Raw genomic sequence first — 16785 nt, 5'->3', positions numbered from 1 at the left:
GCTGTTTCTGAACCTTTTCTCCCTTTTCCTGTGTGTGTACTCATCTTCAGTTTTAGAGACATCCCTGAGGATGTCATCTTTGCTTGTATAATAGTGATGTTGATGATGATGATTTGACTTCTTCATCATCATCGTTATCTTCTCCTCCTTCTTCTCCATCTTTTCCTTCTTTTTATTATTCTTTTTCTTCTTGTTATTATCATTATCAATACACCCAATGATAAAATGAGATTTCTGAAAATGAGAAATTTATCTACACTTTTCAAAGAGTAGCCTAATGCCAATGATAAATATCAAACAAGAAGGCAAGCAGGAGATGGCGTAAATGCTAAACAGAGATTTGCAGAAAAAAGTAATTGCAGTACTCACCACCGCCACGACAGATATCTTAAGGGCAGATTTGAAACATGCTTTGCAAGTGATGCCCATCGCTGTCTTCAACTGAAGTCGGATAACTTGAGAGCTTCGGAAGAAATCGTGCCATTCAAAGTTGAAGAGATGTTGCCAGGTCTGAAAAAAATGGTCTCTGCCATTCTGGCTGTGAGAAAAAGTGCTTCACACCTGAATTTTTTCCATGACCACCAACAAATCTTTGTTTGTTTTGTCTTCACAGCCGAGGATGCCAAGACAATCAGTGAGGAAGAGGGATGGCAGTTTGTGAATCTTGGAGACCAAGTAAGTTTTTGACCATCTCCAAATCCTTGTGTCTTCCAACAGTAGATTTCATGCATATCCTAGCTCTGTAATAATGATGACGACAACGACAACGACAACTCTTATTTATAAAGCCATTATGATTATCATTCATTCTCTATGTTATTCTCTGTACTTATCCTCAATATCAAAGAGATCCAAAAAACATCCGTTTAGTATATCATCTGACATCATTTTGCATCATAAGATCAGCACTGTGCAATTATAGAATACAAAGTTTTGTCTTTTTCTGTAGTGTTACACAAATGGTTTGTTAGTGTAGTAATTTGAGAACTGAGTAATACTATTAAGTTTGAACCTTGGCAGTGTGTGATGTTTATGTGTTCATGATAAAGCAGTTACTGTGTGAAAATTGAAGTGCAGAGTAAACATGATATAAGTTTGGCTATCCATAATCATCTGAAATTTGCACCTTCAATCTCTTTTGATCTCTGTTTGATCTGAAGCTTTATCTTATCCATCATGCAATATGCCTGTGCTGAGTCTTAAATGATACACCTACCTCTTAGAACAAAACACAACAAAACAAAACAAAACAAAATAAAACAAAACAAAACAAAACGAAATAAAACAAAACAAAACAAGTAAAACAAAACAAGTAAAACAAAAAGAAAGGAAGAAAAACACAGTCTTTTTAGACACCTTTTTTCTTGCTGTATATTGTATTGAATTTGAAAAAAAGCATGATGTTATTTAAAATATGTTGTAATATGTGTATAGATGAAAGAGAATAATAAATATCCCAGTGAGGGGAAAAAAGAAAAGAAAAGAAAAAAAAAAACACAGTCCTAAGAATTCCTTAGTTCTACGGTTTGGATGAAGTTTGCCTTGCTGATGTGTCTCCCCCCCCCCCCCCCCCCCCCCCACTATTCTCTGGACAGCAAAGCTTCGGAATCAAGACAGCAGGCCTGGAAGACAAGAGCACAGCCTGCCAGATGCTGGTGTGTTATGCCAGAGAGCTCAAGGAGGCGTTTGCCGACTACACCGACCAGGTCGTCGAGATCATGGTTCCGCTTCTGAAGTTCTACTTTCATGATGATATCCTTTCCGTCTGTTCATTTTCATTTTTATGAATGCACATAGTTACGTAAGTCTTAATATTGTTGTCTATACATTGCGTATAAAAAAAAAAAAAGGTAATCCAACTTTGGAGGGCTACTATTTCATTATTGTCAGCTATGGAGAGCGCAATGTTGAATGTGAGGAAAGGGGAACTCTTCCCCTTTCCGTTCACACCTAATTATGTTGACAAGTGTCATGCATGACTGAGCCCATGAACTTTAACCCATCCCCGTCACCTCCCACAAAAAACGTGGTTTTTATTATTTATGACCAAAAGAGGGCGTCCTAGGACCTCAGGCTTGGCCAGGAGCTGTAGAATAATTTTAGCCAATCACAGAGATCCTTACTGGGACTCAGAAAAATAATTTATGCAAAGAAACATATTTTAGAATGTCTCTTATTGGCCAAAACACCTGCCAGGGGTTCGAGCCTGCTGAGAAACTAATCAATATTCATGTTTACAGCGCGCATGTATCTTTGTTGCCCCAGCAACTGCAGTGATTTCTTACGCGCGGTATCGTGATATCGATCTCCTCATAGAGTGCTTGACGATATCTCCTTGTGTGTGTACGTGTACTGCTATGCTATGCTGGGGCGGGCACGGGGGTGTGTGTGTCGAATTCCATTTACGTTAGTGAGTGTGGGTAACTTCTCTAGGTTTCCCGTCCATTTCTCTCTCTCTTTTCTCTCTTTTGCTTTCGTATCATTCTATATCTTTCATTCTCAGAGTACAATCGTACTTCTGAGAGTGTTTTGTTCATTTTTTCTAAGTGATTATCTCGTTTGCAACAATTTAGAGGTGAGTTTTTGTCCTAGTGTTTGTTGAGTTTTTTGATTGAACACGATGTAGCTTATCTACGTATGTGCGCAAACATAGTAGCTTGTGTGGTACCCACTCGTTTGTTTTCCGTGTAAGCATTTTTGCCGTAGTGTCTTCATCGTTCGTCTTCCAAGCATCGTGTTTTCACCCTAGTTTTTCTCATCGTAGTTTTTTACCTCGATTTTTTTTTTGGGTGCAAGATGTTCTGTGTATTTTTTTCTACGGTAATATGCCATCGTTGATGATCTTCGTGTATTCATTACTAGTTTTTCACCTCCGTTTCATTTTTGTGTACAACTAATGTCTAACGTGGCGTAGTTACAACTATGTTTAGAGCTAGTAGTTAGCTAGGTCTGCGATGTCTGTATCGTTTGCTGATATGTTTTGTGAGCTGAGAGTGACTATGACGGGAGTGATATTCAGGGTTTTGCTGTGGTTGAGGTGATGGCAAGATGTAATTTATTTTGTGTAACCATGTATGACATTGATGATGGCGAGTAAAACTACGACACGAGTAACCTAGCCTAGGCCAATAACGAGAGCTAGAGTGACACTGAAGAAACGGGGGCTGATGCTCGCTCGTGCACGGGAGTGGTCTAGAGACGTGCATTACAGTTGTGTATTTATATTTTTTTTTCCTTTTTCTTATTCACTCGGGTATTGTGCTACCAAAATTCGTGTCTCTGAAGAAACTCAACCAAAAGCTTGACAACAAGTTTGCATCAGGTCTATTCTGTAGTACTAGCACTAGGTTCTAGATCTAAATCATAATGGCGATGCTAATTTAGTTTTCATTTAGAACTCGATGAAATCCATTTTCTTTGCTCATTTTTCAACTGATAAATTATTTAGAACTGTACTTAAATTCTGATGTACTGCATTCACCATTGTAATAAAAAAGAGCCTGCTGATCAGGTGTTTCATTGTATCCTTTTCATTTCCTCCCTATCCTTTTGGTTTCCTTCCTGTCACTATCTTCTTTGACCCTGGATGGAAAAAAAAATCCCATCTTGCCATGTAAAGACAGAATACATAACCATCATGAAATATCATGACATTGAAGTAATAATAAGAAATATTCAAGTGACCAAAATACTTGTTTGTGAAAATAAATAACAAATGAAAGGTGATTTCTTATGGAGCAGTTCTTTCAAATGTCAAACAGCTTCGATAATGAAGTGAAATCTGAAAACTATCCTGGCAACAAGTTGAAATTGATAGGGAATTCTGACAAAAACTGTCACACCATTTGATGTTTGAATTTGTCTTTTTATTGGATGAGGTTATAAAACTAAGTGCCGCCGATAAAATAACAATCCTCTCAATTTGAACAAGAGCAGTAGGGTGGTACACTAGTACGACTCAGTAAACAGCTGTATGCATCGTATCCATGGGCAACTGCGGGGTAACTGCAAGAAGGCGCAGGAAATTAGACTTGAGTCAAGAACGACTATTTATTATTATTTTTTTATTCAAACTATTTTTTTTCTTGGACTAAAAAAAAAACCCAAAATATTTCATATTACGCTTCTAAAATATAAAATGAATATATGAAGTCTTTTTATCGTGATTTCATGAAGAATTAGAATTATTAAAAAAATATAGATACTAGACGGGCTGAACAAGGAAGTCTAATTTCACCCCAAGAATTTGCAACACACCGCATCTCGGGTGCATTCCTAGCGTTCTTGCCGCACTCTCACGATCACCTAGCTAGGCCATGTGCACAAGCCAGTCACATGTTCACAGTACACACGTTGTTAGCCAGTTCACCGATCTCATTCCTGATCTCGTGCGTGTAGAAAATTCTCTCAAAACTAAGCCAGACATGATTTTGGAACATACATTACAATGTCAAGACCTTTTCAGTGGACTTTGAATTCGCTATTTGTCTGTTTTAGCTCTTGAATGTACGACTTCGAACGTCCGATTTGTTTTTTACTACACCACGTGGAGTCCCGGGTTTTCTCAGCCCCATTCTTCTCCACACACGTCACACTAGCACTGTGTACCTGTGTACACACACAAGCCATCGCGATCGAAGTTTGAGCGATAGCGATAACATGTGCGGAGCAGACATGCGGATTTCAGCACAGGGTAAATGAGTAGTTGAACGTATCACGATTGTAAAACAAATCTTTTTCTATGTCTCTGCAAATTTGAATTAGGCTATCTCAGCATAGATAGATTATGATACATTACAAAATAGATTAGCCATAGCAAGAACTTGCTTACATGAGAGTTATTAGATAACGTTGCAAAATAAAAACCCCGTCATTGAATGGAATGTTCCAGAGCTATCTCGGGGGCGGGGGGTGGGGCTCGAGGACATTATGGACACGTCGATTCGCAAGTGGGTAAGATGTGATTACAGATGGCTTGAAATGAAGAGGATTTATCAATGAAATACACAGAAACAATATTTTTTCATAATTCCTGCACAATTTATTATTTCTTTTCATAAAATTCACATAAACTAGTGCTGTATTGAGTCAACTAAGTGCATATTAGCACGAGTGTACACGCATCATCCCTCCTGCCTAGTGGGAATGACACAGGCAGTTTTTTCCATGACGTATGAATGCTCTTCGCGTGTAGATCGCGCCGTAGGGAAGATCGCGCCCAAGTTCATGGCCAACTTACTAGGCAGGCACGATATTACAGATTACACAGAGGCCCGTACGTGGATGGGTTAAGGACGACAATGACAAATTGCACTTTTTCCAAGTTCGAGTGCCACATGAAGGAAAAGTGAATGCACTGTCAGTGCGTAGAGCTCTTTTATGTCAACTTAGTAGGCTGAGCTAGGGAGCTGCTCTTCCACATATTATACAAATAATGAATGTTTATGAGTACAATGGACAGAATATTTCATGAGGTGAAAGATGAAATGATCCATTCAACAAGGCGCAGCCGAGTTGAATGGATCAAAGATTTCATCTTTCACCGAATGAAATGTTTTGTCCATTGCACGAATGAAAAACATTTGTTATTATTTTTTTTATAATGCCTTAAATAGATCCTTGTCATTTGATGTGTTATTAATTTAGAAACAAGAGAGAATCTGAGATCGAGAAATTGCTTACTGAATGCTTTACGCTAGTGCGCTGTCGCATACACACACTGCAAACGCAAGCCTTTTACATGCGTAGTGTGCCGGGCTCTCAGCATGTGTGCAATGGAGCAAATCATATGGATTCAAAATTGCACGGTAAATGGAACCACAATTGCACATATGATGACATCATAGTGAAATGGGCCGAATGATCAATGTCAAACAACCAATGAAATGACGAGGATCTATTTAGGCGTTATATAAAGATGATTGATGGATGATATGATGGAAAGGTGTAGTTTCCTTGACGGATGGGCGCACTTGTCAGGTATACAGCGTCAGAGTCCCTCCCCCTCCTCCTGGAGTGTGCTAAGATCAAAGGGGAGCAGTACCTGGTGGAGAAGTGGAAGTACATCTACCCAGAACTCCTGAAGGCCATCCAGACCGAACCAGAGGTGGACATTCTACAGCAGCACATGGGATCCTTGGCAAAGGTAAGTTTGGCTCGCTCCATCCTTTTTGGTCCTGTTTTTTCACTTTGTCCTCTTAATGGTTTCTTCTTCCTCTGTCAGTATCTTTTCTCAGTGTTTCTGTCCTCTTTATTTATTTGTTTATTTTTTCAAACAAAATTTCCATTTTAAAATCAGCCTTTTTTTCTTCTTTTTTTCTTAATCTTCAGTCGTGTTGTTTGTCCTTTCATTGTTGAACTGTTACTTACCATATGCTCCGGAATACATTTTTTTCTCTCTTTTTAAAAACAAGCAAGTTGTGTTTCTATGCCAATCTTTTGGTGCCTGTTTGGTTCATCAGTGACATAACTAATGAGATAATTATGAGTTGCAAGTGTCAAACAGGGATGATGATGAGAGTAGAGAAAGAAATAGGAAATGGTGTTCATTAAATAAGGCGTAAGGTATTAGTGCTACACTGTTGCTACAAACCACAACTCCCATCCCTCCCCCCTTCACTTCTTCAAGATAAGACTTCTGTGTGAGATCAGCTGCAGAGTGGGAAAGTGTCTGCGTGAGTTTTAAAAGGAAGACCACAGCATTCTGTGCCTCACCTCAGGGGAGTCAAAAGAGTTCAAGGACAATTACCCCAGATCCTTCCCTTGACCCTAACCCTAATCCTAATCCTGAACCTGAACCTAATCTTAGTCCTAACCCAACTTCTAACCCTTAATCTAAAATAAATCTAACCCTATCACTAACCGGTATTTATCCAGGGGTTTATGGTTCTTTGGGATAAATGTCCTCAGAAGGTATAAGTTGTCCTGATATGATCAAAAGATTTTTTTTTTTTAAGCTATTAAAGTGGAGTTGAAGTTAAGATCACTCTTAATAGGAGGAATATGCCCCACATGCTAAGACCAGTGTAATATCTCCTCCCACTATGATGAGAGAGTTGTAATTCTTCCCATCACAAATTGGGTAAGGATTTAGTGATGAGATTTCTGTACTTCTTGAAGTGGCTTGACTATGAACTTTGCTTTTTGTCCTGCAGTGTATCGAATTCCTTGGCAGAGGGTCGCTGAATGACAATCAGATGCAAGAAGTCGCCACCACCCTCAACGACATGTTTGAGTCACACTTCAAACGGCAGGCAGAGAGGCAAGGTAGGGTATGATTAGGAAAAAAGAAAGAGGAAAATAAATCCTTTCTTTAGTAGAATCTTGTCCTGTCCGTGTTTTAAGAAAGAGGGCAGTCAAACAGAAGAGCTCTAATACAAACTTGCTTTGTTTACCTTGTCAGAAAATTTAAATGTCACTTGTGGGGGTTCTATGTTCCAGATCCTCAAGAAACAAAACAAAACAAAACAAGACAAATACTCTTCCATCGATTATGTCATTAATACAGGTAAGAATTATAACATGATTATAGCAGCATAATAAATAAGGAAAAATCATGAGTTTAGAGTTCCCTTTTTCTCTCTCTCTTCTTTCTTGAAAACGCAACCACAGTTCCCTTAGACTTGAAATACAAATCATTATTATTGGACTGCTTGTCAAAAAATGAATGACGAATGAGTCTGTCTAGATTAGTACCCTTCTGACTCCTCAGAGTTTAACTTTGAAAGAAGTCTCTCTTGAAAAACAATTTTTCTTGTAAATCAAAAAATTTTAATTTCTTTTGAAAAGTTGTAATGGACTTTGTGGATAAGATACCTTGCTGTCAATGATAGATCCATGGTTCAAGTCTTCTGTCTGTGGCAGCTGTACCCTAAGCTAGACGTGCTCTCCTCACTGCATAATCATTTGGAGGAAACTTTAATAGCTGTCAATACTGTGGTTGCTTGCTTCCAAGCAGCCATTTCTTCCTTGGCAGTCATGATACAAGAAAACAAACTGTCATGCAATCAGTCATAGAAGGCAAAAGATACTGACAGTGGTTTTAGGACAAATCAAACAGCGTTCATGACTACTTTGGAATACAGTCAAAGGGGAAAATCCAGTCCAATTATAAGTTAGTCTGATAAGAAAGAGTAAAATATTACAAGTTCGACAATAAAATTTTGATCGAAATCAGGTGAAAAATAAGCAAGTTATGACATTTTGAAGTTTCACTAATTTTTATGCCTCCGCCACAAAGTGGTGCCGGAGGCATTATGTTTTCGGGTTGTCCGTCCGTCCGTCCGTCCTTCCGTCCGTCCGTCCGTCCGTCCTTCCGTCCGTCCGTCCGTCCTTCCGTCCATCCGTCCGTCCGTCCTTCCGTCCGTCCGTCTTTCCGTCCGTCCGTAATGAATTTTGTGGACAAGGTAACTATCAAAAGCTGTTGAGGTATCCTAATGAAACTTGGCATGTATGTGTATTAGGGGGTGAAGTTGTGCCTATCAACTTTTGGGTGCACGTGCTCAAGGTCAAAGGTCAAAAGGTCAAGGTCAAATACATAAAATGTCACTATTTCCACCATATCTATGCAATGCCTGAAGATATTTTCTTGAAACTTAGTGTATACATGTATTACCCAATTTAGATTCTCTGGTGAAAGTTTGGGTCATGAGGTCAAAGGTCAAAGGTCAAAAGGTCGAGTAAAAGTATTAAAACTTCTTTTTTTTTCTCTGTAAATTGGAAAATTGTTCAAGGTATCTTCATGGAACATAGTATATACATGTACTGACTGGCAGTGATTATCTAGAGAATGTAGGGTTCATGGGGTCAAAGGTCAGGGGTCAAAGGTCAGGTGCAACACTTCAAAATTTTACTATTTCCCTCATGTTCATGCAATGCCAGCAGGATTAGTATTTTTTTTTTTTACACTTGGTGTATGCATGTGTAACCTAATAGAAATTCTCTGGAGAGTTTTTTTTCTTTTTCTTTTTTTTATTGCCTCAAAGATCAAGTGAAAGTGCTGAACTAACTTTTTCCTCCATATCTCGGAAGTGGCTCAATTTATCGTGAAACTTACTGCATATCTATGCATGTTCTACCTGAAAGTGATTATCTTATGAATTTTAGGGTCTAAGGCCAGATGAACATGGTAACAATTTACTATTCAGTACAGAAATTGCACTTTTTCTCCATACCGGTACCATGAAAATTACTCAATGCATAAATGTATGAATGGGTCAAAGTCAAGTTAAAGTCCTTAAATCCCCAAATACATGCTCTCCTATTCATCCAATTAAACCAAGTTCAAGGAAGGTGAACATTCAACACATTTCTGACAAACTTGTCATTTCAATATTTTGCCAGTTTTGTGAAAATGTAATCACACATTGTCCACATGTACTATCTAGACCTATTAGGAGAATCATGCATTATGGCGGAGGCATACCAGTCGCCATAGTGACATTTCTAGTTCTGGAAATAGTTCTTGAAAGGTCAATATGAATATGCAAATGGCAAAGTGAGCATGTCATACCCTCACAACTTGCGATATAGTTTGTACATAAAATTTGGGAATTTTCAGTTTTTCATTCCGACGCAATTATGCCCGAGGCTCAATCCTGATACATCTAACTGATCACTATTCTGAAGTTATTCAACCAGAAATAACATCATGTTTTAGACTTCAATGACAGAAACATTGAATTTTCATCATTTTTTTTGTACACAATCAATGGAAAATAGTGAGGTTATGACATGGTCAGCTCACTCATTTGCATATTCATATCCACTTTACAAGAACTGTTTTGCAGAAATAAGCAAAACATCAAAATGTCATTACTTCCTTATTTTTCATCTGATTTCAGTCAAATTTTTACCGTTGAATTTCTAAGATTTTACTCTTTTTTTATCAGACTAACTTATTTTGGGATTTGATTTCCCCTTTAATACTATCTGCTGTCTGAAAAAATATAGGTGAGTTGAATTCTAGACAAAAGCTTGTTGTGTGTGATGCAGAATGAACCTAACACCATAGTTTGACACTGGATGTTTTCAATCTTTCTCCTAATTTGACAGAGCAAAGGAAAGATGAAGACTACGATGATGTGGTCGAGGAAGGCTTGCAAGATGAGGTGAGAGTTCATACTCAGCCTTCATGATAGTCTGACACTCCATTTAACTCTTTGTGTGCCACGTTCGCACGCCCGACTCAGTCGACGGCGTGCCAACTTTGCATATTCTGCTCAAACGCACATACCCGCCCAAACCGATCAATAAATCGCCAAATGCTACAGTACAATGAAAGCATTTCTCGCGACTACGTTCCTCTTAATAATAATAATAATACTACATTTATAAAGCGCATAATAAGCACATGCTTCTCTATGCGCTGTACAATTCAGATACAACATACAAACAAATGACTAACAAATGTAACACTCAACATAATAAATACAATAATTAACAAAAGGAGTAATGAATGTTTATCTTAATCAAGGAAGACGAAACAGGTGAGTTTTAAGACCGGATTTGAAATTTGCAAAACTGGGTGCACATCGAATTTTTGTCCCCGCCGAACGAGTTCGAGCAGGGGACTATGAAACGGGCTCCGTACGTGTGTGTGTCCGTGTGTCCGTCCGTCTGTCCGTCCGTCCGTCCGTGTGTCCGTGTGTCCGTGTGTCCGTCCGTGTGTGATCAAAATCTTCAATTTGCTACTTCTCTGTCATTTATGAGCCAATTTTGATTCTGTTTGCTTTATATGATAGCACTACATGGGAGCTTTGAAACTTCTACACAGAATTTCAGTCGTGACCTTTGACCTTGACCTTTGACCTATATTGTACATTTTGCTACAAAATGCTACTCCTTCGCCATTTCTAACCCGATTTCGATTCCGTTTGCTTTATGTGATGGCACTAGGTGAGGGCTTCAAAACTTCTACACAGAATTTTGACCTTTGACTTCTTTGACCTTTGACCTTGATTTTTTGACCTATATTGTACATTTTGCTACAAAATGCTACTCCTTCGCCATTTCTAACCCGATTTCGATTCCGTTTGCTTTATGTGATGGCACTAGGTGAGGGCTTCAAAACTTCTACACAGAATTTTGACCTTTGACTTCTTTGACCTTTGACCTTGATTTTTGACCTATATTGTACATTTTGCTACGAAATGCTACTCCTTCGCCATTTTTAACCCGATTTCGATTCCGTTTGCTTTATATGATGGCACTAGTTGAGGGCTTCAAAACTTCTACACAGAATTTTGACCTTTGACTTCTTTGACCTTTGACCTTGATTTTTGACCTATATTGTGCATTTTGCTACAGAATGCTACTCCTTCGCCATTTCTAACCCGATTTCGATTCCGTTTGCTTTATGTGATAGCACTAGGTGAGGGCTTCAAAACTTCTACACAGAATTTTGACCTTTGTCTTCTTTGACCTTTGACCTTGATTTTTGACCTATATTGTACATTGGCTACAAAATGCTACTCCTTCGCCATTTCTAACCCAATTTCGATTCCATTTGCTTTATGTGATGGCACTAGGTGAGGGCTTCAAAACTTCTACACAGAATTTTGACCTTTGACTTCTTTGACCTTTGACCTTGATTTTTTACCTATATTGCACATTTTGTTACAAAATGCTACTTCCGGCGGGGACATATGTTACGCACCGCGTAATTTCTACTTTTCCTTGTTTGTGGTAAATTGTTCCAAAGCGTAGGTCCAGCAACTGCGAAAGATCTGCCCCCGTAATATAAAGTGTTGGTTCTAGGAATGTGAAGAAGCGCTTGGGTGCTTGAGCGAAGGTTGCGAGGAGGGTGATACTGCTTGAGCAAATCTGCCAGATATGTTGGGGAAGAACTAAGTTGTGCCTTGTAGGTCAGCAATATGAGTTTGAACATTATACGTCTGTCAACAGGTAGCCAGTGTAATTTTTTGAGGGTATGGGTTATACTTTGTTGACGAGGAGTCCGTGTGACAAGCCTGGCTGCGATGTTCTGCAGCATCTGCATGCGGTGGATGTCGGCAGAAGGAAGGCCATACAACAAGCTGTTGCAGGAGTCTATCCGGCTGGTAACAAATGCATGAACCAGTGTGAGTGTAGCTTTATTTGTGAGGAAACCTCTGACTTGGCTGATGCATCTGATTGCAGCCATAGCCGATTTGCAGACGGTTTTTATATGTTCCTTCATACTGATGTGCTGATCAAAGACGACCCCCAAATTTCTAGCATGAGGCACAGGATTGATTTGGCCATCACCAACACAGACATTCAAAGGGTTGGGTTGAGAACAAAACTTTGATGTGAAATGGATCACTTCCGTTTTGGCATCATTCAGAGACAACTTGTTCTTCATTGCCCAAGCTCTGACATCAGCAATACAGGCGTTTAATCTTTTCAAAGATTCTTCACGCTCGGTGTTCTTAAACATTATGTACATTTGAGTATCATCTGCGTAGAGCATTACATTCACATCATGGGCTCTTATGATGTCATTTATTGGTGCTGTATACATCGTAAAGGAAAGGGGCCCGATGACGGATCCTTGAGGAACCCCTAGTTTGTCACTGCAGGTTTCCGAAAGGGCATCTTTTATCTGAACTGTATGCGTTCTGTTCTTCAAATAGGAGCAGAACCATTGAAGAACAGTTCCCCTAATTCCAAAGTAGCATTCCATTCTATCAAGCAGAAGATCATGGTCGATCGTATCGAATGCTGCGCTAAAATCTAGCAACACCAGCACCGCTTCCTGACGAGCATCTAAAGCCAGAAGGAGATCACTCTTGCACATAGTTTGCATTTCATGTGGTGAACGACCAGCAGGCGGTGTTCCCTACTGGATTCTGCGTTTAAATTCTAGGTTTCTGTTACTGTTTTGTGTGCAAAAGTCATGTCTTTACAATAAATGTATCTAAGTAGTCATTTGAAAGAAAACAATCATAGATTTGTCATACTGTTTACATCAAAGCAAAGCTTGGGATTTTCTCTACAACATTGCTCACTAAATGCCCAGCTTAACAGAAATCTATAAAAGTTACATAGATTTGAAAAACATAATATTTTTCAAAAGCAAGAGCATGTTGCTGTCTCAGAATAATGCGGCACACAGGGGGCTTACATCATGGCACATAAAGAGTTAAACAGGCATATGGAATGCTCATGAAGCCCTCAAAACTCTGTGTGAACAGACTTTCTGGCCCTGAAGCACCCTAAAGTTATCCCCCTCTCAAGACTAAGTTCAGAAGTGCTCTAAACACCATATGTTTAGAGCGCTCCGGAAGTGGTTTGTTTGAATTGCCTTTCCTTGTGAAGGTTACCATGACAGTTATGCCTCTCTAAGCCACTTTGCATGTGATCTCAACGGACAGTGACTCTTTGTACGAACAGACTCAAAGGAGCATCGAAGTGCTTCAGGAAGACTCTGGGCCCAACTTTGTGTATAAATGGGCTCTGAAGATGGCACAAAATTGTTGGTAGTGTCAATGCATATGCAATATCCTATGAAGTTGAAAAAAAAAATGAATGAAAGTATGCAGGTAAAATATGAAAGTCTGCAACCTTAACTGGCAAAGATATCTTAAATTTGATGAAACGTGTGCGAAATGATGTCTTGACCCGGCTGAACACTGAACACTTCTTGAGATTAGTGATAATTATGTGATTATGATTTCTAGATGGAGGAAAGAGTTAACATATTATTTAAGCTTTTGCCAGGTTTTTTTTTTTTTTTTAAATCAAGTGAAGAGGTATTTAAAAATGTATTGTAGGATTGTAGGAACAGTTCTGAGTTACCACCAAGCATTTTGTCTTCTCTGGCTCTCGTAGGATGAGGATGACGTGTATTTACTCAGCAAGATCTCCGACATCTTACACTCTGTCATGGGCACGCATGCCGACACAGCACTGCCCCTCTTCGAGATGCTCCTGCCAAACATTGTGAGATTACTGGTGGGTACTAATTGGTTTCTTGTGACAAATGTGTCTTTCGTATTTGTTACTTTTGTACTGCTAAACATGCACTGTTATGTGCAAAGAGTGTGGACTGAAAATATGTGAAATGACTTGTTCGTTAATTAAAGGACAAGTCCACCTTCATATACATTAGGATTGTGAGAAGGCAGCAATATTAGTAGAACACATCAGTGAAAATTTGAGGAAAATCGGACAATACGTTGAAAAGTTATGAATATTTTAAGTATCTGCGCAGTCACTGCTGGATGAGAAGACTACTACAGTGTATGATGTCACATGCATACAACTATATAAGGAAAATAAAAAGAGAATTTCTCAAAACTTTACTTTTTGAATAAAGTGCACATTTCTTTGACTTGCTACTGACGTATGTTTAGGGTAATATTATTCCCCCTGCCTTCTGAAAGAGAGAAGTCGAATGTTCTTTTGTTATGCGAGAAAAATGGAAATATGTTGAATTTTCTTTATTCTTTCTTTATATCGTTGTACTCATATGACATCACAAGCTTACTTAGTCTTTTCATCCAGCCGTGACTGAGCAGAAACTTCAAAAATTCATAACTTTTGAACAGATTGTTCGATGTTCCTCACACTCTCACTGATGTGTTCTACTGATATTGCTGCATTCACTCAACCCACATGTCTCTGAAGGTGAACTTGTCCTTTAATGCTGTAGGTCATTCCTTTGGAAAATGCCTGGAGTTTGTAATTCTATGCAGAGCAGTTCCTAATGTTGAGGATTGAAGAAATGTTCATGTATATAAATGGATTCATTCTTGTGCAGATTCATTTTGTAGTTTGACAAGTTTTTTGAAGCTGTTTGTAGCATGTCATACACAAGATCAGAATGGTTCAGTATGATGATGTACTAATGAAAGATCCGTTTGTCTTTTGCAGCCTCAAGACAAACCCTGGACAGACAGACAATGGGCGATCTGCATGTTTGATGATGTCATCGAGTTCTGTGGACCTGTGAGTATTTCTGTACATGGCTTATTGGTTGAGCAATTGCAAACTGTGTCAGTGGCCATTTCAATTAGTCCCAGCTATAAACTTTTGTGTGGTTTACAGACTGACAAGGACACCATGCCCAATATTCCCCATGAGCCAATAACTGTACATTCTGTTTGCCTTTTAGCTTGCCTTCAAGTACAAGGACTACTTCCTGGGACCCATGCTGCAAAACCTGACTGACCGGAGTCCTGAAGTTCGTCAAGCTGCCGCCTACGGTTGTGGGGTCCTGGGCAAGTTTGGAGGGCCGCAGTTTGTGCCAGCGTGTCTAGGTAAGTTGACTGGACTCTCAGTGACCTTTTGATGTTTTGAAAATTGTTGTTTGTGTACCTTGTTGCACTGGAAGATCAAGCAAAAACTGTTAGCAGGACAGCTCATCATGATCGAATCAAGAGTTGAAGCTGATACTTGACTGAAAGCAGGAGAAACTTGAGACTGAGAATATGTCAAAGTTGAGGTTTAAAGCTGGTCAGATGTATTGACTTAAGAGGTTGTCGTATTAGAGACCATAAGTGTCTTAGATTCAGAGCAAGAGTTTGTATGCTAGACATGAGTGAGATTTTAGATCAGGAGATTGGCAAATTTGGAGCAAGAGTTGAGAGTCGGTCAGCTTTGAGACTGAATGTAAGTCAGAATCGAGAAGAGGACTAACTTGGTTTTGAAGCAAGATTCATCAGGATTTTCAGTTGATACTTCACATTATTTAAAGCAAGACCTAGTCAGATTTGCTTCCAACGGTGAATCACGATACAGAGCAGAGGTGAGTCAGTGTGGGGCAAGAGTGAGCGTCTGATTTACTTTAGACTGAATATAAGTCAGATATTGGTAGTTGTTGAAAGAGGATCCATGACATTTGTTCCTGTGTCAATTTCTCCCACGAAATACTTGCATGCTAAGCCTGGCACAAATTCTACCCACAAACATAACCCTAACCCTAATCCTAATCCTCATATCAAACTAAACCTAAAACCCTACCACAACCCTAACCCTAACCCAAAGACCTTGGAGAAAATAAGACTGGAGCAATTGTCGCATGAGCAAATGTTGTGTCACCATTGAAAAAATATGACATCAAGACACTGCGTGTTGGGTAGCAGAAAATTGGATGACCCCTCTTCTCTCCCTTCCATACCGGCTATAAACAGAGGCCATCCCGATTCTGACCAAAGTCATAATGGAGACAGGGTCTAGGGAGAAGGACAACCTGGCGGCCACAGAGAACGCCATCTCCGCGGTAACCAAGATCGTCCAGCACAACCAGAGCAGCCTCAACATGGAGGAGATTCTCCCCGTCTGGTTCAATTGGCTGCCGGTATCCGAGGACCGGGAGGAGGCGGCGTACATCTACAACTTCCTCTGCGACCTCGTGCAGTCGTGAGTTATCTTTACCGACAGGTCTGATGATGTAATCAGTGGATGATGGTTCATCCATTCATTCATTCATTCATTTCATTTCAGCACGTGACAAGCCTTGGCCAGGGCTGTTCTACAGCATGTCCGTGCATAGATAAAAACCAAAGATACAATAGTATAGGGTTTTTTTTTCAAAATGATCTCTGATTAACATGTGTAATGGTAATGGTATCCAGGATAAGATAGTAGAAGTGATGATACTCATAGCTGTAAGCAGAATTATCATTGTAAGCAGAATCATCACTATAATCAAAGCAATGTTAATGCATCAGCTTTTTTCTTCTTTTTTTTTAGTGCTTTTCCATGACGTGTGGCTGTACTAAAAAGGGCTTTGGTATCGGAATGATAATACATCAAATTTTAGTGTAGACACATTTATGTAAAGAGTGGATGAATTAAGAG

General features: G+C 39.3%; 1 protein-coding gene across 1 annotated transcript in view; it reads left to right on the top strand.

The window, feature by feature from the left end:
* The window catches only part of LOC139713504 (importin-5-like), a 59866-nt gene that overhangs the window by 39465 nt on the left and 3616 nt on the right, over window positions 1-16785 (top strand). Inside the window, exons 15-23 of the mRNA XM_071625231.1 lie at window positions 614-675; window positions 1596-1752; window positions 5973-6145; window positions 7155-7266; window positions 10054-10109; window positions 13813-13935; window positions 14857-14931; window positions 15098-15242; window positions 16116-16344. Of these exons, the coding sequence (XP_071481332.1) occupies window positions 614-675; window positions 1596-1752; window positions 5973-6145; window positions 7155-7266; window positions 10054-10109; window positions 13813-13935; window positions 14857-14931; window positions 15098-15242; window positions 16116-16344 (1132 nt within the window). The remainder of the gene's footprint in view (window positions 1-613; window positions 676-1595; window positions 1753-5972; window positions 6146-7154; window positions 7267-10053; window positions 10110-13812; window positions 13936-14856; window positions 14932-15097; window positions 15243-16115; window positions 16345-16785) is intronic.

The sequence above is a fragment of the Diadema antillarum genome, unplaced genomic scaffold, assembly GCF_040938485.1.
Source record: "Diadema antillarum isolate AM-2024a unplaced genomic scaffold, OU_Dant_1.0 seq00001990_RagTag, whole genome shotgun sequence".
NCBI lineage: Eukaryota > Metazoa > Echinodermata > Echinoidea > Diadematoida > Diadematidae > Diadema > Diadema antillarum.
This window is presented reverse-complemented; position numbering and strand designations above follow the sequence as displayed.